This window comes from Microtus ochrogaster, chromosome 19 (genome assembly GCF_000317375.1).
Source record: "Microtus ochrogaster isolate Prairie Vole_2 chromosome 19, MicOch1.0, whole genome shotgun sequence".
NCBI lineage: Eukaryota > Metazoa > Chordata > Mammalia > Rodentia > Cricetidae > Microtus > Microtus ochrogaster.
In genome coordinates, this window is record NC_022021.1 from 43668218 (window position 1) to 43690702 (window position 22485).

The 22485-nt window shown below is 42.2% G+C and overlaps 1 protein-coding gene across 1 annotated transcript in view; it reads left to right on the top strand.

Moving 5' to 3' along the window:
• The window catches only part of Dnah5 (dynein axonemal heavy chain 5), a 257325-nt gene that overhangs the window by 106628 nt on the left and 128212 nt on the right, over positions 1-22485 (top strand). Inside the window, exons 29-38 of the mRNA XM_005356665.3 lie at positions 844-1043; positions 2613-2766; positions 5505-5668; positions 8937-9093; positions 11547-11759; positions 12543-12767; positions 14119-14291; positions 20464-20642; positions 21318-21505; positions 21831-22025. Of these exons, the coding sequence (XP_005356722.2) occupies positions 844-1043; positions 2613-2766; positions 5505-5668; positions 8937-9093; positions 11547-11759; positions 12543-12767; positions 14119-14291; positions 20464-20642; positions 21318-21505; positions 21831-22025 (1848 nt within the window). The remainder of the gene's footprint in view (positions 1-843; positions 1044-2612; positions 2767-5504; positions 5669-8936; positions 9094-11546; positions 11760-12542; positions 12768-14118; positions 14292-20463; positions 20643-21317; positions 21506-21830; positions 22026-22485) is intronic.

Consider the following 22485-nt stretch of genomic DNA (forward strand, 5'->3'; position numbering starts at 1 on the left):
GTCACAGTCCAGCTGGCCTTGGTGAGCTCCCAATAGATCAGCTCCACTGTCTCAATGGGTGGGTGCACCCCTCGTGGAATTCTTAGGAAGTAAAATAGGGCAGAATTTGTTGAAGGTAAGAGGACGATTGGAAAAAGCAAGATGGGACAGTGATGAGCTGTGGGTTTCTTGAGAGGGCTGCATGGGTCACAGGTCTGCATTCTTATCACAGACACAGGCAGCTTTGTCAGAAGTCATACTGGATGACTGGTACAATGGCCAAGCTTGAAATTTGGGCAGGGTCATGGGTTATGTCTGTGTGAGAATCAAGAGGGCAAACAGATGTGGGTTTTGACTAGAGATACGAAGGATACTGAATATGCGGACAGAAAAGGAACACAGCGAGAGGGAATGAGATGAAGACAGGGCTCAGCGGTGAGTCTGGGAGATGAAGAAGCTGCACAGCAGGGCTGGGGATGTGCTGGAGAGGAGCAAAAAATGCAGAGTTTTACCAGAGTCTCTCCTTTCACACTGCATTTCTTGTACTGAGAGGAAAACCAGAGGCAGAAAATCTTATGTCTATGGTTATATTTTAAAATGTAAAATGATATTGAATCTTCTTTTGCTGTTTATTTTTCTGACATGGATGGAAAATTTTAGAAATTAAGGTTCTACTTGCACATAACTTTACCCTCTCCCTCTACTTACGTGTACGCAGTCACACCATTTACGACATTAGTATTTGATATTTGGAAACATGCTTTAAACACTTGTGAAATAGCCAAGAGGGGGCTCTTCTGGGCTCGGACTATTAATAAGACGTGTAGCTTTCCTGGAATAAATGAGCGCTTCCCGCGTCGCTAGGACATCTGCATCGGCGCAGTGAAGGAGAGAGACATTGAACAAAAGCTGAAACAAGTGATCGGTGAGTGGGACAACAAGACGTTGACATTCAGCAGCTTCAAGACCCGTGGAGAACTCCTCCTGAGGGGAGACAGCACCTCGGAGGTCATCTCCAGCATGGAGGACAGCTTGATGCTGCTGGGCTCTCTCCTGAGCAACAGGTAGGGAAGCCGTTTTCCTTGTTTTCGAGTCGTACAAAGGCGGTGGTTTTGTTCCATTGTTCTCTGTGGGGCCTGTCTGAGGCACCAACTGGACAGAGTGGCTCCTGTAATTAGCCCCTTGGATGGCACTGGATGTTGTGTCTTTGCTCCTGATGTGCCTCCCTGCACAGTTGACAGGCAGACCCCAGTGGGAATGCTCTTCTGGGTCCTAGAATTGCTCTACCTGCAAACCCTTCTGATCAAAATCCTTTCTGATCTAGAAGCATTTAGTTGTGTGCGTACTTTACTGATGACAGATCAAGACGGCATGAAGAACAGCACAGACAGAAACGAGGCTGACATTTCTGTTTGACCATTTGTTTTGTAGCAGCAAAACAAGCCCGTGTTGACATGGAAACCGTAGGCTTGTATTTCTCAATGAACTAACTTCTCTTTACTTTTCCCCAAATAGTTTACTGTACACTAAAACCTCAAAGATAGTATTTGTATGAGTATCACTGGGATATGAATGTATTGTGCCTTTCTGGGTTTAAAATATCATCTCATATGTACATCTAAAAATACTTTTTTTGAGACAAGGTCTTGATATGTAGTCCAGGGTGGCCTTGAACTTGTGGTTTTCTTGTCTCTGCTTTCTGAGCACTAGAATTTCAGGCATTTACCTTCCGTAAATCAATAATTTAATTATTTAATATTTAATGTTATTTCAGTAAAATTCTTGTTATTTTCATTTATTTGCATACCTGAGTGAATGATATGGACTATAAAATTTAGTCTTTGGACCCTTGATAGTGTTGTTTGGGCCGTTCGATACTTGGTGAGTTCTTAATAAACTCAGGCCCTATACACTGTAACTAGAAAGAATAATGATGATTTGAATGATAGCACATGCAGAGACACAGAACAAGCATGCATAAATATTAAGTAAATGATCTGATCTGTGTTAGGGATGCAGGAGTATTTATTCTTTTAACCAATGTTGTATACACTTCAGAGTTGTGTGAGAAACATTTATTCAATTATATGTTTTTTGACTGTTTATTATAGGCCTGGTAGCTGTATATTATGGATTCCACAACAGCATAAGGTTTAATATACTTGTATGTACACATCGGAATGGCTGGCCACAGGAGGGTGGCAAATTAGGAAGCAACAAGAGAGAAGGAGGCTAAAGAGAGTCCAGAAATTATCATAGCTGAAGCTTTCATTAGTTATCCAGTTTCCAACGATAGTCCTGGAGTTGCCACCCGTGGATGCCAATTCATGCCTCCTGTGCAACAGGCATGGGAACTCAGCAGAGAGAACGTTACATTCCTGGATATCACAACAATGACTCAAATTATCTTTCTCTGGAATCTGGGCCGAGTTACCTCAAGCCTGATTTCTTCCTTAGATTATCAGTCTCTTGTTGCTACTCACTCAGGATCAAAGCAGTAAAATCCAAACTAGAAATATTCAGCAGCGTCCGGTTTACTGTGCTATGATGGCGGCACAAAAAAAAAAAAGTTAAAAAAAATACAAGTTGAAAACTGTTTGTTTTTAACACAAAAAATGTGTTTCTTATTGTAGGTACAACATGCCATTCAAAGCTCAGATTCAAAAATGGATTCAATGCCTTTCTAACTCAACAGACATCATTGAGAACTGGATGACGGTTCAAAACTTGTGGGTTTATCTAGAGGCTGTCTTCGTGGGAGGAGACATTGCCAAGCAGTTGCCCAAGGTTTTGGACTTTTTTTTTTTTATGATTCCATCAAGTTATCCAATTTGAGAAACATCTAAGAGCTGGTAACCCTTTAAAGAAAGTAGTAATATTGTAGCCTCCACTGAACCTTTGATTTCGGGTAACTTAGCTTTCCTTTCTGATGTTACTGTTTTTCAAAGGAAGTGAGGAATTGTGGGAAAGACAGAATGATAATTAGAGAATAAAAATGTCATAAAACTGTAATGTCTGATAGGAAACTGAGGATTAAAAACCCAGAGAATAAATTTCTGTGTCATTGCTATGGTCTTCAGATAATTTGAAGGGGGAGTTTGGAACAGTGTAAATTTATGGCATAGTTATCTTGACAATGGTAGGATAATTTGTTCTTTTACCACTGACATTTTAAAATAATACATACTATAGAATACACCTAATTATACACATGCTGTAAATTAAGGGTTGGAATCTGCAAGAAAAAGCTGTCTCTCTGAGATGTTGGATATATTTTTTTTAATCAAGTTATAATTACCTTACCATGCACATATTGGAAGCATTTTGAGATTTTTTTTAAAAGACATTTTAAACTAGATTTTAAAAGCCCTTATTTAAGTGTCTTGAGTTACTTGAAAGGTGAGGACATTTAACATCATATTTGGATTGCAGGCACATGACTATGTCCATTGTAACTTTCTGCTTAGTTATTTAAGTAAACTGTGGTAGAAAAAGCTGTAAGCCATTTGTCAGGTAGAACATTTTTATTTTGGTCAGCAGGAAGTTCATTCACATACTAAAAATTGAATTGTTCTTTTATGCATTTTTGGTTTTTCTTCTTCATGTATCAGTAGAAACATTCACATACAGTAAGGATTAAAGTGACATTTCTTGCTCTCTTATTTGGGAGTCTGTGATCATTAGTGGCATATAGGAACTTTTAAAAAAGAAAAGGAGGAATAATTATTCCAACAACCCCAAGATAGCCTATCCATTTTCAATTTCTCCTGAAAATGGCTGTTTTTACAATATTATATTAGAATTTTGTGTTAATTTAAAATTATTAATTCTTTGAGAATTATTTTTTTTGGGGGTGTTGAGACAAGGTTTCTTTGTATATCTTTGGATGTCCTGGAACTTACTGTGTAAATCAAAGTGGCCTTGAACTCACAGAGATCAACATACCTCTGCCTCTCTATCCTGAGTGAGGTAACCCAGACCCAAAAAGATGAACATGGGATGTACTCACTCATAATTGGTTTCTAGCCATAAATAAGGGTCACGGAGTCTACAATTGCTGAACCTAAAGAAGCTAAATAAGAAAGTGAACCCAAGGAAAAACATATAGTTATCCTCTTGGCTATGGGAAGTAGACAAAATTGCCGGGGAGAAAATTGGGATCTTGGGGGTGGGGTGGGATGGGGGTAAGGGGAGATGGGGAGAGAAAAGTGAGAAGGGGAGGATGGGGGGAACTTGGGGAAACAGGATGATTGGGATAAAGGAAGGTTGGATAGGAGAGCAGGGAAGCACAATTCTTAGTTAAGGGAGTCACCTTAGGGTTGGCAAGAGACTTGAACCTAAAGCTGGGACTAAAGAAATACACCATCACTGGCTGGTTTTAAGTCTTTGAGAATTTTATGCAATGTATTTTGATCGTATTCACCTTCCTCACTCCTCCCCTAACTCCTCAAAGATCTACTGCCCCTCTCTGCCTACAACTTCTTGTTCCATTCTTTTTTCTTTTTCCAAATACCCCACGGAGTCCAATTTTTACCCATACACTTCTAGGTGTGGGGTCATCCAGTGGTGTATAGTGGACAGGACCCATGCTTTTAAAGCAAACTGACCCTTCCTTCTCCAGAAGCCATCGTCTTGTTCATAGCTCCTCACAGGGGGAGGCTCATGGAGCCCCTCCCCTACCATTGCTATAATGTCGACTGTCTTGATTTTGTGCAGGTCTTTCGTAGGCCCCATAGCTGGTGTGAGTTACTAAGTGCAGTGGTCCTGTCATGTTCAGAAGACATGATTTCATTCTAGTCTCCTCAACCCCTGGCTCTTTACAGTTATTATGAAATACCCCCTGAGTCCTGTGGGAAAGGAGCATGACACGGATGTTCCTTTTGTGGACAAGCTCTCCACTGACACTTCTTCTTCACATTCTGATTAGTTACAACTTTCTGCATCTGTGTTGTTATTTATTTATTTATTTTTCGAGACAGGGTTTCTCTGTGGTTTTGGAGCCTATCCTGGAACTAGCTCTGTAGACCAGGCTGGTCTTGAACTCACAGAGATCCACCTGCCTCTGCCTCCCGAGTGCTGGGATTAAAGGCGTGCGCCACCATCGCCCGGCTCTGTGTTGTTATTTTTAAATGTTTAGTATTTCCTTTCTTAACATACAAGCAATCCAATCTTCTTTATACCTTTGGAAAATAACAACTTCACTCTACTTAGGGATAACCAAGGAAAACAATTGGGTGTTGTCTTTCCTCCCAAGTCATCTTGTATAGACAGCTACTTTCGAGTTCAGTTCCTGTTTTACTTAACAGAGCAGAAATGTCAGGGTGGGTTGAGGTACATATTTTTATTCAATAAAGAGAACACTATAACAATAAAGACACAAGAAGGCTTTAAATAGAACGTAAGGGCATCAGCCATGTGCAGTTTGAATACATATCCTGGTTGGAATGATGGCCTCAGGCAGAGGCCTGTGAGACGCTTGGTCACTGAGACAGACCTTAGACTTGTCCACTCTGTCACTTCCACAGGAAGCCAAGCGCTTTTCCAATATAGATAAGTCTTGGGTGAAGATTATGACACGGGCACATGAGATACCAAATGTGGTTCAGTGCTGTGTCGGAGATGAGACCATGGGGCAGCTGCTGCCACACTTGCTGGACCAGCTGGAAATCTGCCAGAAGTCCCTCACAGGGTGAGTACAGCAGTTCTTGGAAAGCCCTCTGGACCTTGGAGGTGGAAGAGTAGGTAATAAGAGCCATATTTGTGCTGTTTGGCTAAGACTAGCTTCATACAAAAACTATTGCATGAGTGAAGGTCTTCATTTGGAGCCTCATGCTCCATGCCCATCCTGATGTCAGATTCAGGACTCAGGATGTTTCCTTAAGACGGTAAGATCTTATAAACATTCTAATATAGTCCCCATTTTGAAAATCATTGTACCCCCTTATGACATTCTCTATAGATACAGAACCGAAATATTCTATCATTTATTAAATATGAAATAGTGTATATAGATAAGCATTCAGAACTATAGAGATATGAGTGTATGCAATAGTATCTACCAGTGCATATGGACAAACAGACACATAATGTAGGCTTTGGAAATTCAAAGACTCATAACATTTTCCCCTTGCTTTTCTCTTAGTGGATTTAAAATAAGATAATCTAAAGGCAGGCATGATGACACTGCCCGATGTTCAAACACCCAGGAGGTTGAGGACAGGTTAGACTACATAGTGAGACTTTATATCAAAAAAAAAAAATCAAAACAAGAAAACAAAAAAAAAACTAACCTGAACAAACAAAAAAACCCAAATGCACTCACACGCACATACCCCACAGACCAACAACAAACACAGAAATAAAAACAACTCTCCTAAACAAACAAAATTCACAAGTATACAAACTGCGGTGGTTTGAATAGGTATGGCCCCTATATGCTCAGTGTTTGAATGTTTGACCACAGAAAATAATGGGACTATTAGAAGGTGTGGCTTTGTGGAATAAGTATGGCCTTATTGCAGGAAACGTGTCACTGTGGAGGTGGGCTTTGAGGTCTTACATATGCTCAAGCCATGCCCAGTGGTATAGGTGCTTCTGCTGCCTGCAGAACTCAGCTACTTCTCCAGCACCAAGCCTGCCTGCGTGCTGACTTGTCCCTCCATGAACTAAACCACTGAAAGTGTAAACCTGCCTCAATTGGATGTTTTCCTTTATAAGAGCTGCTGTGGACATGTGTATCTTTATCACAATAAAACCCTAACTAAGATAGAAGTTGGTACCAGAGACTGGGTTATGGCTGTGATAGGCATGATCATATTTTTGTTTGGAGGAATATGGATGTTGGGACTGTGGATTAGAAGAGCAGATGAACTCTTTAGGTGGGGCTTAATGGGTCATCCTATTAGGAATATGGAAGGCAGCGGTGCTGAGGATAATTTAAAGTGTGGGTTTCAGAGGACTAGAACATTTGTATGTGGTCTAGAGTCTGTTCTTGTGATGTTTTGGCAAAGGATGCGGCTTCCTTTCGCTCTTGTCTAATAACTCCACCTGAGGTTAAACTGAAGAGCTTTGGGTTAATTCTGTTGGCAGAGGAAGTCCCAAAACAGCCTAGTTTTGACTCTGTTATGTGTTATTACCATTCATTCTTATGAAGATATATAATGGAAAGGAGCAAGATGAACAAAAAAAAATACGAGATGTACAATTTGAGGAGAAAGGGGTCAATCACAAGTAGAATGGAGCTAGTTCTGTGTTCAAAGAGATAAACAGATTAAGAACTGGAATAAAGGGAGTGGTGACCTTAGGACAAGATCCTACCTGCCTAAACTTGAAATCTGTAAAAAGAGATTAAAGTAAATCTCAGAGTTGGGTGTGGTGGTACTTGCCTTTAGTCCTAGTATTCCAGAGGCAGATACTAGAGGGTCTCTGAGTTCAAGGCCAGGTTGGTCTACAGAGCAAGTTCTAGAAAAGCCATGGAAAATAGAAAGCAATTCTTCCAGCCCCAGCAAGCAGCAGAACTTGGCAGTTTTGGCCACGTGGTTCTTATTTTAGAGTCACGGATAGAAGAAATGGCTTATAGAATCTCCCTCTGTGACTAAGAAAGTTGCTGATACTAGGCGAGTGTTGGGGGGTGTCCTTGAATGGAGGCCCAGAGAGGCCATTGTGTGAAGGTGTGAACATGAAGCCTGAATTGCCTTGGAGACCCCAAAATGTTGGAGAGGCCAGAGCCCCAGAATACCTGCTGAATAGAGTTGCTAACAGGTTGTGGAAGCAGCTCAAGAGAAAGAAGTGTGTTGCAGTCAACAAGGCTGAAAGGAATTGGAGATCTGAGGAGTGCTTTGAAATCAGACATGGAGATGCAGAGTTTGGAGTTTGCCCAGTTGACCTTTGGCTTTGCTTTGGTGCAATATTTCCTCACCATCCTTCCATTTTGAAATGGTAATCTATATCCTGTGCCATTGTATGTTAGAAGTATGTAATCATTTTTAAAATTTTTTTATTTTATTGGGGATTGCGGTTAAGAGATGGTATGAATTTCAGAAAAGATTTTGAACTTTGGACTTTTAAACATTATTAAGACTCTGATAGACTATGGGGATTTTTAAAGTTGGACTTAGTGCTATGGCTACAAGCCTGTGGGGGCCAGGAAGTGAAAAGTAGTCGTTTGAATAGGAATGATCTCCATAGACTCGTGTGTTTGAATGCTTGGTAATAGGCAGTGACACTCTTAGTAGGTATGGCCTTGTTGGAGTAGGTGTGGCCTTGTTGGAGGAAGTATGTCACTGAGGAGGTAGATTTAGAAGTCTCAAATATGCTCAAGCCATGCTCAGTGGGACAGATGCTTCTGTTGCCAGCCAACCAAGATGAAGAACTCAGGTCATTTGGTTTGCATGTATAGCTCAGGAGAAATTTAAATCCCGACATGAACCCAGAGGATTGGCTCTCTGAAGTGCTGCCAAATGATAGGGCATTTTAACAGAATTCATGTACCTCTGGGAGGCAGATGGCCTGTCATGGAACTTATTGACCTGGAGTTTGAGTCTGTTCTGAGGAAGGGTGTATTTACTTTTCTCCTCCTAAGATTGTCTTCTAATGATGTGAATGAATCCTTTTTACAGTGCTGAGAAGCAAAGCAAAATCCCAAAATGAGTCCCTAAACTGTATTTCTATATTGCTGTCTATAAAGGAAATAAATGATACATTAGCTTAAGTAAAATAGGAGCTTAACATTTATGAAAGAATAAAGAAATTCTACCACTTACTCTGGGGAAAAAAAACAACAGCTTACCCTTCTCTTTGAGAATATGAAATACTATTTGACAAATCTTACAATAAAACAACATCAAAACACGAAGGTGGGAAAAGCAGATGGTTGCATGATCTTACAGCCTTCTCACACCCAGTGGATGTCATTTTCATAAAGGTCAGTTCATTTGCATAGCATTTTCCTCTTTCAGATACCTGGAGAAGAAGAGGCTGTGCTTTCCGCGATTCTTCTTCGTGTCGGACCCTGCTCTGCTGGAGATCTTGGGCCAGGCATCGGACTCCCACACCATCCAGGCCCATTTGCTGAATGTGTTTGACAACATTAAAACTGTCAAGTTCCATGAGAAGGTCTGCCCAGTCTTTATGAATGCCTGTTATTCCTGCATCTCAGAGTGTCCACTGTCTTTATCGAGTAGTTCTTTAATACCGTGTTTACAAAAGATTTACTTCCTTGCCATTAGCTCTTGGCCAGTAATTAAAGGCAAACTCCAGTGTCCAAATTTACATTCAGACTTCTATGGTTTATTAGTATCCAAAATGCAGGTTAAATATGATCAAGAATGTAGGTACAACACAAAGAAGCTGAGGCAGGTGGATTGCAAATTTGAGGCCAGCCTGGATGACACAGGGAGTTTAAAGCTAACCTGGACTATAATGCCAGTCCTCATTTCAAAACACACAAGCAAGTTAAAAGAAAACAAAGTAAAACACAAACTTAATAAAAAATGTATTTTATAATCATTTAATGTATTAAGTATTCAGAAATACAATGAGTTAAGGAAATCAATTAGTTATATATAATATCATGATTGCATAGAATTGCTGCATAGATTTGGTTAATTTTGTCACACTTTAGAAGTTTTTGGTGCCACCTCAAACTATTTTGTTTTATCTTTTACTCCTGCTGTGTTTATGGCATCATGGAGTTGGATAAGTTACCCAGCCCGGTGGAGAGTTGATTTGCACGGCTTCCAGAAGACACTGTTTATCTTTCTGTCTATCCTAGGAAAGGACCTTTCTTCTCTGACACTGTGCTCAGTCCTCCGGTGCCCCATATCAACACAGTAATGTTCATTTGTTCACCCTATCAGCCAGTTTAATCTATTGAGTAGCTAGCAAGTGCCAGATGTTTTCCTTAAGAATGGGAATACGTCAGCCAGCCTCAGGGAACTCGCACTCCGATGGAAGAGAGAGAGAAATTTAGGAATAAGAAAGAATTCTGTGTGAGTGATGATACATTCTCCCTGAGAACCCTACAGCTGGTGTCACTGTGGCCCACGGTAAGGTGCCTGACCATAATGGCTGCCAGGAATCGATCTGCCACAGCCCTAACTGCACTCTGTAGACGCCATCTGTTTACTTCTCTGTCTCTATTCTATTTTTTTTTTGAGACAGGATTTCTCGTAGCTTTGGAGCCTGTCCTGGAACTCACTCTGTAGACCAGGCTGGCCTCCAACTCACAGAGATCTGTCTCCCTCTGCCTCCTGAGTGCTGGGATTAAAGGTGTGCCCCACCTACACCTGGCTTATATTTTATTTTTATTCTAGTCTGCTGTTAGTATTTGCTGCTTTTTTGAAATATGGACTTGTTGTATAGCAAAGGCTAGCCCAGAACTCATTCTGCATCCCTGGCTGGTTTCCAGCATATGGTTCTCTTGCCCTGGGCTTCCAAGTGCTGGAATCACAGACATCTGCAACAATAGGCAGCCTGCCTTACCAGTTTGTATTAATGTCATTTATGAAGGTAAGTTTGTAGATTAAATGTGACCCAGCTGTAGGTCATTTAGCAGTCACCTCTGCAGGTCACACCACCTTTGTTTTCTCTTGTTCCCACCATGAGGATGGTACATCCAGAATCAGGTCCTGATTTTGTGGGTTCTAAATTCTTTAAATTTTAAATACCACATACAAAAGAGGAGACCGAAGTTTAAGATGCACCAGCTTCTTTGGAAGATCACATCTGTAGACACCCGAAGAGCACTTAACCCAGGACTAAATTTCAGCCCCCTCCCCCCAAAAAATTGTGTTTTGTTGGTTTATTTTTTTTGTTAAACCAAAGAGCAGAAACAAAAGCAGCCTTTGCATCTCCTTTATTTCATTTTGTTTGCCATGCACAGAGGAAGGGAGGTAGAGATGCAGAAGAGGTTCATCCTTTCGATGACCAATGCAGACAAGAAATTTAGTCTTAGTGCTGCCCTTCACAAAAAGGTATGTCAGGGTCTGTTCTGAACTCTAGACAGCACGCTCTTCTCATGATGCTGAGCTGCTCAGAGACGGAAGTGAGATGAGCCGAATAGGGGTTGGGTTTGATCAGAAGACCCGTGAGAGGTCCACGCCTGCAGGAACACCATACTTGGTACAGAACCGGAACGACTTTATAATGGCTTTGTTATCATCATCATATTGATCAAGCCATTCCTGACATCAACCCAACAGCCACATGGTGTGGAATTACAGCCTCTCTGTGGGCTCCAGTTTGCTTGGAGGGTTGTAGGGCTTTTCGTCTCTCTTTTCTTCAGGCAGCACGTTTGCATGAAGTATTTCTTTTAGAAATAACCCCAGTCCTTTAGGGTACTGATGAGCTAGAATTAACCTGGATTTCCTCCTTAGGTTTTAAAGCTAGCTCTTTGTGGTTGTTTCAACATTTTGTGTTGGACTTTGTGTCCCGTTTTGCCATTTTTTTTTTTTATGATTTTATGCCTTAACTTTTTATGGGAAGGGTAACATCGAGGAGAGGACACAGAGGGAAGGTATTTCCTATTTTTACATGAATATGGCTTTCGTTCTCATCTTCTAACATAGGTCTATGATCGAATCCTGTCAATTTCCTCTCGGGAGGGTGAGACAATTGAATTGGACAAACCTGTGATGGCAGAAGGCAATGTAGAAGTCTGGCTTAACTCCCTGCTGGAGGAATCCCAGTCCTCGTTACATCTTGTGATTCGCCAGGCAGCCGCAAATATTCAAGAAACAGGTTTCCAATTGATTGAATTTCTTTCTTCCTTCCCTGCCCAGGTCAGTGTATTGAAACTGGAAATTATTTTTTTGATCAAACAGCCATTTTAAATCTTAGATATTGCCTATTATAAGCCTCATAAACGGTGTAATTTTATTCTGGCTGAATATTAAGATTTTCATAAAGACTTACCAAATATGGATGAGCTTAAAGATTTCAACTATTGCTTATTTGATCATACACAATTATAATCTTAAACATGATTTGAGGTTACAGAGATATTTGATGTATTTTCTTTAACTTAAAACAGTTTTTCTCTTACCAAATATCCTTATGAAACAATGATCCTAGACCATACCATAGATCATAAAAGTGTATTCAGCACATCTTAATTAGAAAAAAATATTCTTTAGTATTAAAATACAGAAAATAATTTTTCTTAGTCCTTATGGCCAAGAAATATTTTATGGGTATCTACTATGTACCAACATAGTCCCTCTTCGAGTAGTGTCAATTTAATTTAATTTCTTATCTGCGTGTGACCTAAAAATCTATTTAGAGCTCGGTGTGAGCTAACCCCGTGTGATTTAAGATCCCAGGAGAGATGCAGACACGTCAGAGGGCTCTCACACTTAGGCATTAGATGAATAACATCAATTGAGTCCACGGACTTTGAAGTAAATCAAAGAAGTTGATACAATCAGGGCAATCCATTTGTATAATAATTAGAGTGATTTATTACAGTGATTTCTGTGTAAATTGGAAAGCCTATGCAAACTGTAAACGTACATATATATATAAGCTCAAAAGTCTTAGGCTCTTTTGTTTAAAACCTCTGTAAGGTTGGATTATTAGGGATTCAAATGATATGGACCCGGGACTCAGAAGAAGCCCTTCAGAATGCCAGGTTTGATAAGAGAATCATGCAGAAGACAAACCAGTCGTTTCTGGAGTTACTGAACACGCTGATCGACATGACCACAAAGAACCTGAGCTCCACGGAACGAGTTAAATACGAGACTCTGATTACCATCCATGTGCACCAAAGGGACATCTTCGATGACCTGGTAAATACTCGGTAAATGTTCTATCATAAATGGAAAAGCAAACTCAAGATGCTGTCTGTGTCCACACACTGGATGGATAAGATCGATTTCGTGAAAGAGCCAGATTCAGGCACCGCCATACCGCTGTCAGAGTGTACACGTCAGACTCACTTTTCAGCCGTAAGCTGAAATTTCAGTCATATTCTGAAGATCTATACCACACCATTGGGGTGACAAGGCATTCCTTTGCGTCTCTGTGTTAATTTCAGATGCTAAAATGTCATGCCATGTCCCGAGAAACTTTTCTCTTTCTTGTTTCCCTTGTACTTGTTGATCCAAGATTACTGCTTCCTTGGGGGGCAGAAATTATAGGCGTGCTGGTAGTAGGAGCCGTTTAAGGCGTCTTTGTGTGGGGGGATTTGACAAATCACGTCCTTCACAAGTTTTACCGCCCTTTGTGCTGTTGATTGCAAAGTGGCCCTTCTCAGGGCAGCGGATATCACACAGCGTTTGCCTTTCAAAAGATAAAGGGATGGATAAGGGGAGGCACACAATTATAGTTATGTAAAAAGTGAAAAGAAATTAGAGCTGTCCTCTTCTATAGAATGTAATATGAGGTAAGGGATAAGAAGCTCTTACACTCATACTAATTTTCTGGATTGTGTTTAGACCCATTATGTAAAAAAAAGATTATGAAAGATTGGTCCTGATGTGTTGGAACCAAAAGACTGCATTTTTTTTTTGAGCTATTTTGTGTTAATCTTCTGGCCTAATAGCTAAGCACACTGTTTGCTTCTCAGAGAAATAAGGGGCACAGGGTAATTTTAGATTTCTTATTTGTCAAAGAGAAATGATTAAAGTATCTTAAAATTTTGGTCAAAATTTCAAACAAAGTCATCGCCAGGTGTTAACAACCTGCCGTTTAAATGTTACGATTTTTAACCTGTTGAAAGCCATAGGAAAAAGCCAGTTTAAACAAAGCTTTAAAAGATTTCATCTTATTCTCAAAAGGCTCCCTTTCTGTGATGACATTGTAGCTTTGTCTTTGTGCTCTCTTAGAGTGACTCTCATGGTTTAGATATGTGGTACCAAGCCCAAAAGATTGCAGTTATAGAAGTGACTCTCTTCTTACTGAACTGGAGCGTCATTTCAATGTGAGCGACCTAGCTGGAGTGGTCTTGGTTCCTCTCATTCCCATAGCATCTCAGGTCGCTTTTGTGTTGACCAGGAACTGATTGGGTCAGGTGGTGAGAGACCCGATGTCTCTAGCCTACGGCGTCTCTTCTTTCCCCTCTACGGTCTGCGCCAATGCTCGTGTGTCTGCTTGGCCAGAGCCTCACCTCAGGCCTAACGCGCACCTTTTGCCTTCCAGTGCCACATGCACGTCAAGAGCCCTACGGACTTTGAGTGGCTGAAGCAGTGCCGGTTTTATTTTAAGGAAGACTCTGACAAGATGATGATCCACATCACAGACGTGGCTTTCATGTACCAGAACGAATTTTTAGGCTGCACTGACAGGCTTGTCATAACTCCGCTCACAGACAGGTGATGGGAGGATTCTGTGATTCCGTAATCCCTTTCTCCTCCTCCCGGCGTTCTAGTCCCTCGGGCAGCTCGGGGGACTTTTTGCCAACAGTTCTTTTATAGCAAGGCCTTTGAAGGTTAGTATTTCTAGCTTTCCCTGTGTCTTCACATGGAGGATTCGGGTTTGTGTTTGAAACAGACCCGGCTTCTTTTGCCTTTCGTCTTTCAGGGGCAAACCTTGAATGGACAAGAAAGGAATTAATTACCTTGAGCCACTAGGTGCAAGCGCGGTTGGCATCGGAGGTTATGTTATTAACTTCAACACCTGTTGTTCTTTGGAGAAACAATTAAGGTGTTTTTAAAAAGCAGAGAAAAATGGAGTAACGCCCAGCTGAAAACAGGAAGACTGATTGGGTACAGGCGGGCACACGGGAGTTGTCATTTGGTTTCCCGTTGCCCATCACCTGCCACTCACACTCGCTAATTGCAATTGTCAGCTCGAGTGGATTAAGAAACGCCCAGGCCACCCATCATCAACACCTTTAGCTGTTTTTGAGGGCTTTCCCCAAGAAGAACCGAGGGTGATGTCACCATCCTCAGGGGCTCGGGATGAATCAGAAGTGAAAAGGAGACAGCCAGATGATTTTCAGCCTCCATAGCTCTGCTTCCTGACCTAGTGAGACTCAGGAGAGCCTGAGATCATCGTCAGTGTCCACCGTTTGATGGGTCGTTGTCAGCAGCATATAGCATACTGTAGTAGCTTCTGCCTGGAAAACCCTCCTGCCACCCTCCATTTCCCTTTCCATTTCTGAGCTCTCTACCACCCCCCTCAAAGGCGCAGTTTATTTCTATCTTGCTCATTTGAATGTACTCTCTTTAGACTTACAGTGTTAATTTTATACTGTCACCATAACCGTCATCACAAGGTCAGAAGCTTAAGCCACACAAACCTATTAATTTTACCTTCGTAAATCAAAAAAGGGATGCTTTCCTTCCTAGGGACACAAGGGGGCGCCATTTCCCATCTTTTCAGGCCTTTAGCAGAAAGCCTGTTGGTTGTAGGACCTAGAGCCTCCCTTCTCACTGAGGGAGAGCAGACCATCCCAGCGCCAGAGAAAGCTGCCCTGTTCCTTGACTTGTGATCTCTTCCTTCACCTTGACAAGCACAAACAGTATGCTGAATTCAAGCCGTTTGTCTTTGCACCTCCCCTTCATCCCTCTTGGGTCTTTGACATGCTTTTCTGTCTCCTGTTTGCCCAGAATGGACTGAACCCACTTTGTAACCCAGGATAATCTGTCTACCCCAAGGTCATCACATTGATAATATCTACAAAGTTCCTTTTGCTACAGAAGGTGATATGCTCTCAGTGTCCAGGGATTAGCAAATGGGCATTTTGGGGGGCCACATTATTCTATTACATGCCCTCAATTCCCTTCAAGAGTTCCTGTGAAAGTCACTCACGCCTCAAGCTGTCACATCCAATGTCAGTTCTGGCCTCCCCTTCCTTGACTAGTGGTCAGTTATGGCATCGTTGGGCTGCCTCCTTTTTGATTTAGCTTTTTTTCCATGTGGTTCCTCTTACTGCTTGCTGCTCCATTGCACATCAGGGTTCTTGTCTCTGGTGCACTGCACAGATCTCCCGTGACTCTTAATAGCATCTAGACGTTGTCCCCAAACTGAATACAGCCGGAGCACCTTCTCTGAGCTCCCGGCACATATATCCATCTACTAGCTGCCATGCCACGCCCATCTATATGTGCACAGACTATTTAATGACAGCATGCTTGATTGTCTCTTATCTTCTTCACGCTTCCTTTTTATCACTGTGGTGGCCTCGATCTCCTAGCTATGGAATCTGCTGCCTTTACTTCACCAGGCAGGAACTCCTTGGCGCACCCTTGAAGTCTACCCTCTGACTCCACTGTGCAGTCTATCATCAGTGTCTGGAATGCCACAGCCCTGTAAGCCTTTGCTGTAACTGTTTGGCGTCCACCACAATCCCCCACCTTTTATGATTGGCAGAGTTGGTTTCCTTCACGTGCCCTGTTGTCTGTCTGTTCCCAGTACAGAAACAGAACGTGAGTGAGATTGTGTCTCCCTTTAGCTCTTTACTTTGGCCCCATGGCACAGAAAACCGAGGCTATTATCACATCAGCTTAGGAAGCCCGGCACAAGCTGCCCTGGCCGCTCCTGTCTTTTCTTCCTAAGCATTAGCAGCAGACCGAGCACAGTCTTGATTCAGGGCTTTTGCATTTGAAACGCTCTGATTGGTAGAGAATGCCTTCTTCAACCAGCGGCTGAAAACGATCCCTCGGTCCTCACACATTCAAGCTGAAGAAACGCAGACAGGGGAGGCCTGGAGTGAAAGTCTGAAACGGAGCTCTGAACTGTCTGCACTTAACGTTGCAAATGCTTGCTTTGCTTTTGAGGTTCTCTGGTTTTTAAAGGCAAAATAATCACGTAACAAAAAAGACTGATCTGACATATCTATGTGAAATTTGGGGCTTTGACAAATAAATACTCAGTATGTGTGTAAGAGTAGAAATTTAATAATTTAAAAATTTTAGAAAAGCTTTCCCTCCCTACTTTCTCTTCTTCTTTTTAATTTCATCATATAAAAGCTAATTTGTCAATGAGCATTTCTTCTGTTTCTCCAGGAAATGTTTATTTAGCAGCTATGTGACAAAGACATTTTAATAAGAAGCCTGACTCAGGGAGCTTGCATGTTCAAGGAAAAGAATAATTTAAAATAATAGTCAAAGGAGGAAATCTGAGTAAGAGTATTGTGGGAAACAGGAATCACTGTACCTGCCTAATGTGAGAACTGCAAGATCTCAGCCCTTGTTCAGAGCACAAGGCTTTCTGTATTTCCCTTTACAGCAAGAATGCTCTTCACGAAAACAAATGTCTTATAAAGGTACAGTTTTGGAGGCCCTGGCATGTACCGTCAGCCTGTGGTGTCTGACCTGTAAAATCTGACAGCCATGGCAGCTCCCGGAGCTCAGGAGCTTCCGGTCACATAGAAAGACTTGCTGACATTTCAGACGGTCAGATGGCCATCATCACATGATGAAAACACAATCCCTTCCCCCCAAACTCCTGATGATTTCAATGACCATTCTCCTTCCAGTTCTGAGCACAAGCAGAGGAGGCTGGACGGTCCTCACTAATGCTGTCGCCCAGGCTGAGGCCAGATGAAATCAGGGGCCGAAAGGGTGAGGCACACTGCCTTGAGGAAGGACCAAGGCCCTCCCCACTGTATCTAGGATGAGCAAGTAATCCCTCCAAAAAGAATGGGTTCCAAAAAAGCCAGTACAAGCAGTAGGGATAAATCCTGGTTCCACTGCCAGTGACCCTGCAGTCTGCTCCAGCCGTACAACTGTCACCCTCATTCTGAGCACCTAGTTTGGTCCTATGCTGGTTCCTTTCCTGTCTGACCAGAGTTGGCGAGCTCCCATTAGCTCAGGTGAGCTGTTTCCATGTGTGTGTCCCCACAGAATGCGCATTGTTGAGCAACCTTTCCTATCTGTCTGTGCCCCTTAAACACATCTGTGCGTCCTGGTTCATAGTCTGTAACTTACTCCATTATCAACAAAGGACATTTCTTGCTGGTGTATTTGCCCTGTATGCTCCTTCAGAAGCTTTTGGGTATTTTGGAATCAGTAGGTGTGGAAAAGGCTTCTCTTGACATGTGATAAGAAGCTTCTATAATGCGATGGATGCGGAATTGCAATGGCGGCAACAGATGCCTGATGTTTACAGGTGTGACGAGTTCTGCAGGGCAGCAGTGAGGGGCCCAAGTTGGTTCTTTGTCTTGAGGGCTGGAATCACCTTGAGTCTAAAAGGGCTTGGCTTAGACTAAGTATCAACTCCTTTGAGAACCTGAGCAAAGCCACTCCGTTGTGTGCGCATCTTCCCTCATTTGTGAAGTGGGATCAGGGGCTTCTCACAGGTTGCTCTGGGGTTTTAATGAGCTAACAAGGAGACCATGGTGCAGGTGGTGGTTGTTAAAGACTGCTCAGAGAGAGATGGTGAAATGCAAGCGGGGAACCGGGTCTTTGGCTAGAGGGAATAGAGACACGGGTGCAAGTGTCCATTTGCTTTCACACCAGGCTTCTCCCTCCTTGGCCAGGCTGGTTGCTCATCTGGTTTGCAGGAACTTATTTTTGGTGGAGAACCTAGGAGACCCAGTTTGTGTACTTGGCATTCACTGCCCCTTGTAAGCTGAGTTCTTTCTCAGGTCCCTAGGACACCTTATATTCAGCCCCAGGAAACAAGGCTGCACAGTCTTATGGACTGTTTTCTTTAGCCACACCAGGTGGTGCTGAGAATCAAGTAATCTATCAGCATATTTTTAGGGTAAAAATTTCCTTTACGGGCTTCCTAGTAAAGCTCACCGAATCTTTCAAGTGTTAACTCATATGGAAAGATGTGGAAGGGATTGCAGATGCTTGCACAGACCTGGAATGTTATTACTCAGCAGCGTGTTGTTTAAAACCAAGGTCACGTGGGGCTGGGAAGATGACTCAGGGGTTAAGAGCACTTGGTCCTCTTGCAGAGGATCTGGGTTCACTTCCTAGCACCCCGATCAAAACTCACAACTGTCAGGAGGTCCAGTGCTGGTGGATCCAACACCTTATGGTTTCTGGGGGTTCCTGCTCACGCATGGTGCACTTAAACTTACACATGCATGCACTCATATTTATAATACGTTAAATGAAATAAATCAAGGATGTGGAACCATTAAAAAGACAATGAATATATTTAAATGATTCCCAATCTGACAAATAGAACTTATTTATTTTTCTCATTTTCTCAGGATGGGAATTGAATCCAAAGCCTTGGGCATGTTAGATTGCCATTCTTTCACTTAGCTACATCCCAAGATTTTGATTTTTGGGGGGAGCCAGGATCTCATACACAGCTTAAGCTAATTTTGAGTCCACTATGAAGCCCAGGCTGGTCTTGGGTTCATGATCCTTCTGTAGTTGGGAGTACAGCTTATGTTATTATGACCAGATTATTCATTTTTTTGTGTGTATCTGAGGTTTACAACACAACATGATAGCAGACAAGGACAGTAAGTAGTTACAGCGATGCGTGTTTGCATAGCTAGAGATTTGCAGTTATTTATTTTGGAGAGAAGAACAGCACAAGTCTGCAAATTTTGGTGAAGACTCCTAGTACAATACAATTTTATTAACAATACTCCCTTTGCAATCAGCTATCTATATTTACTGGCCTTACAAAGTTGACATGTTGAATTATCTGCCATACAGCTTATGTCCTGTCTCCATTTCTGCCTCTGGTCATTATAAAATTATTCTCTATGTGTTCTGCCCTCCTTCTTCCTAGCATGTGAGTGAAATCATGCAGTATTTGTCTTTTGGTGTCTGATTTATTTTACTTAGCAAAATTTCCTTGGGTCTACTCTTATATGGCAAATGGTAGAATTTTCCTTTTCATGACTGAAAAGTATCCCATTGTATAAGAGCATATTTTGAAAACTTCGCTCATCCATTGGCTGACTACTGGGTCTTTGCTTGGCCTACGGTGAACACAGCAGGAGAGATACTTTCATAAAGGGTGAATTCATCTTTCTCTTGTGTAAGCACCCTGGTGGGAAATGGTTGGGGTGTATGTTAGCGCTCTTTTTCTTTTTTTGGGGGGGAGAAAGGTCATATAGTCTTCAATAGCTATTCACTAAGTCATAACTTCACTATGTGTGCAACCCCCTCATAATGCTTGCTTTTACCTTTTTAGTAACATCCACCCTGTAGGGTGCCAGGTGACATACAGTGACATGCATGTCCTTCATGACCAGTGATACTGTCTAAATGTTATTCTTTTGATATGGATAGACTTCTAGGGAGGGGTTGCCAAAGAAACGTTGGCAATGCTCTATACTTTTTTTTCATGCTTTTACATCCCCAATAATTATCATAAACATCATTATCATAAAGTCTGAAAATTATCTGTAAAGAAATCTAACTTTTTACAGACTACCTCCTTCTTTTTCCACAGCACATGTCAACACACACGAGGACAATTTTTTTAGGATGTATTTTTAGAATTATCTAAGGGAGATTGGCCCTCTTCCTGCATCTTTGAAGCACAGGTTCATTTCTCTGTGATGTCCTGAGTGCCTTTGGGATGCTGTAGCAAGTTTCTAAAGATAATATGGTCCTGCAGATGCTACATCACCTTGGCTCAGGCTCTGGGAATGAGCATGGGAGGAGCCCCTGCTGGTCCTGCAGGAACAGGCAAGACAGAAACCACCAAGGATATGGGCCGGTGTCTCGGAAAATATGTTGTGGTTTTCAACTGCTCTGACCAGATGGATTTCCGAGGACTGGGGCGGATATTCAAAGGTGAGCACTGTGCCTTTCACTGACTAAGACTTCAGGTCAGGTAGAATTCCTTGTTAGGATTTATCTCTCGGGGCTGGAGAGATGGCTTGGTGGTTCTGATCTTCTAGAGGTCCTGAATTCCATTCCCAACAACCACATGGCAACCCACAACTGTCTATAGTGGGATCCGATGCCTTCTGTGGTATGCCAATGTACATGTAGATAAAACACCCATACACATAAAAGATATAAACAGCCTAAAGTAAAAGATTTATCTCTCAGGGTGGGTGATGCGATTCACTGGGAACACATGCTTGGCTTGAGGGAGACTTGATTCGGTCCGCAGCAACAACACCAGCAAAGGATTTGTTTACTTCTTCAAGAACTGGAAATATTTTGGTGTCAGTTTTCTAGGTTGTTTGGTTGACAAGCTCAGTCTTAGCAGCGTTAGGTGGACGGAATGCTCCTGTAATTTGCCTTTTGTTAGGCACTTGTCGTTAGTAATATGGCTTGGATGTTTACAGACAAGCTGCCAACTTGTCGGCGGTTTTGGGCCTCTTGATGCACCGTTTATTTTCTAACTTCAGTTTTGAATAAACTGATCTCCGGTTCATTTTGGCAGCTGCGTAATATCCGTGTTCTTGGTTTTCAGAAATGACATACTAATTGGATTTTCTGTTTAATTTCCTTTCTAAGGGCTGGCACAGTCTGGGTCCTGGGGCTGCTTTGATGAATTCAACCGTATCGATCTACCAGTACTCTCCGTAGCAGCCCAGCAAATCTCCATTATTCTCACATGTAAAAAGGAGCGGAAGAAATCTTTCATTTTTACCGATGGAGATAATGTGACCATGAACCCAGAATTTGGACTTTTTCTGACTATGGTAAGGAATCCCTAGAGGGCTGTAAGTCAGTCTTCCTGTCCCAGTGCCCCTACCGCTCCCCAGCCCGGTGTCACCTGTGCTTCAGGAATGGAAATTGAGATTGCAATTATCATTCCTGCTTGAAAACCTTAGTGCTAAACAAAGCTCATATTAATAACTCATGACATAGTCTGTCCAGCACAAGAAGAGTGGGCTATGCAAATGAGCTCCCCAATTGACATTCCAGATTTGCATTGTGTGCATAATGAATCTTTCCATAGCTCGCCAGGGTGGCCTAGTTGCCCCAGGAATGTGTCATTCATCCCTGGGCTTTGCTTCCATGTAGAACCCTGGCTATGCGGGGCGCCAGGAACTCCCTGAGAACCTGAAGATAAACTTCCGCTCCGTGGCCATGATGGTCCCTGACCGGCAGATCATCATCAGGGTGAAGCTGGCCAGCTGTGGCTTCATTGACAACGTAGTCCTAGCCAGGAAATTTTTCACACTCTACCAGCTGTGTGAAGAGCAGCTCTCGAAGCAGGTGTGTTATTCTGAAGGTTTTTTATGTAGTTAGTCACATTTTGTCTTTTTGTTCTCTAGAATATCTTCAGTTGTTTAAAAGAATTGTTTAGGATTTCATATATGCATATAACGTACTTTGGTAAGCACATTATAAGTCATAGTCTGTCCCCTCTAATTCCTCCTTTATCCCCTTCACGTCTTTTCTCTTCCAATTTCATGTGTTTTGCAAAAAATTCAACTGCGTTCACTTAGTGTTGCCAGTATATGTATGTGTGTAGGATTATCTGCTGGAGCATGGGTCGCCTTCCAGGCTGTATTCCTGTTCAAAAATCTACTCTTCCACATCCAGAAGTCACCAATTAGCAATGGCTTCTCAGCTTAGACTAGAATTCTTGACAAGGTACCTTTGATGCTAAGTATAAAATGACAAAGCTGATTGTGTGTGTGTGTGTGTGTGTGTGTGTGTGTGTGAGAGAGAG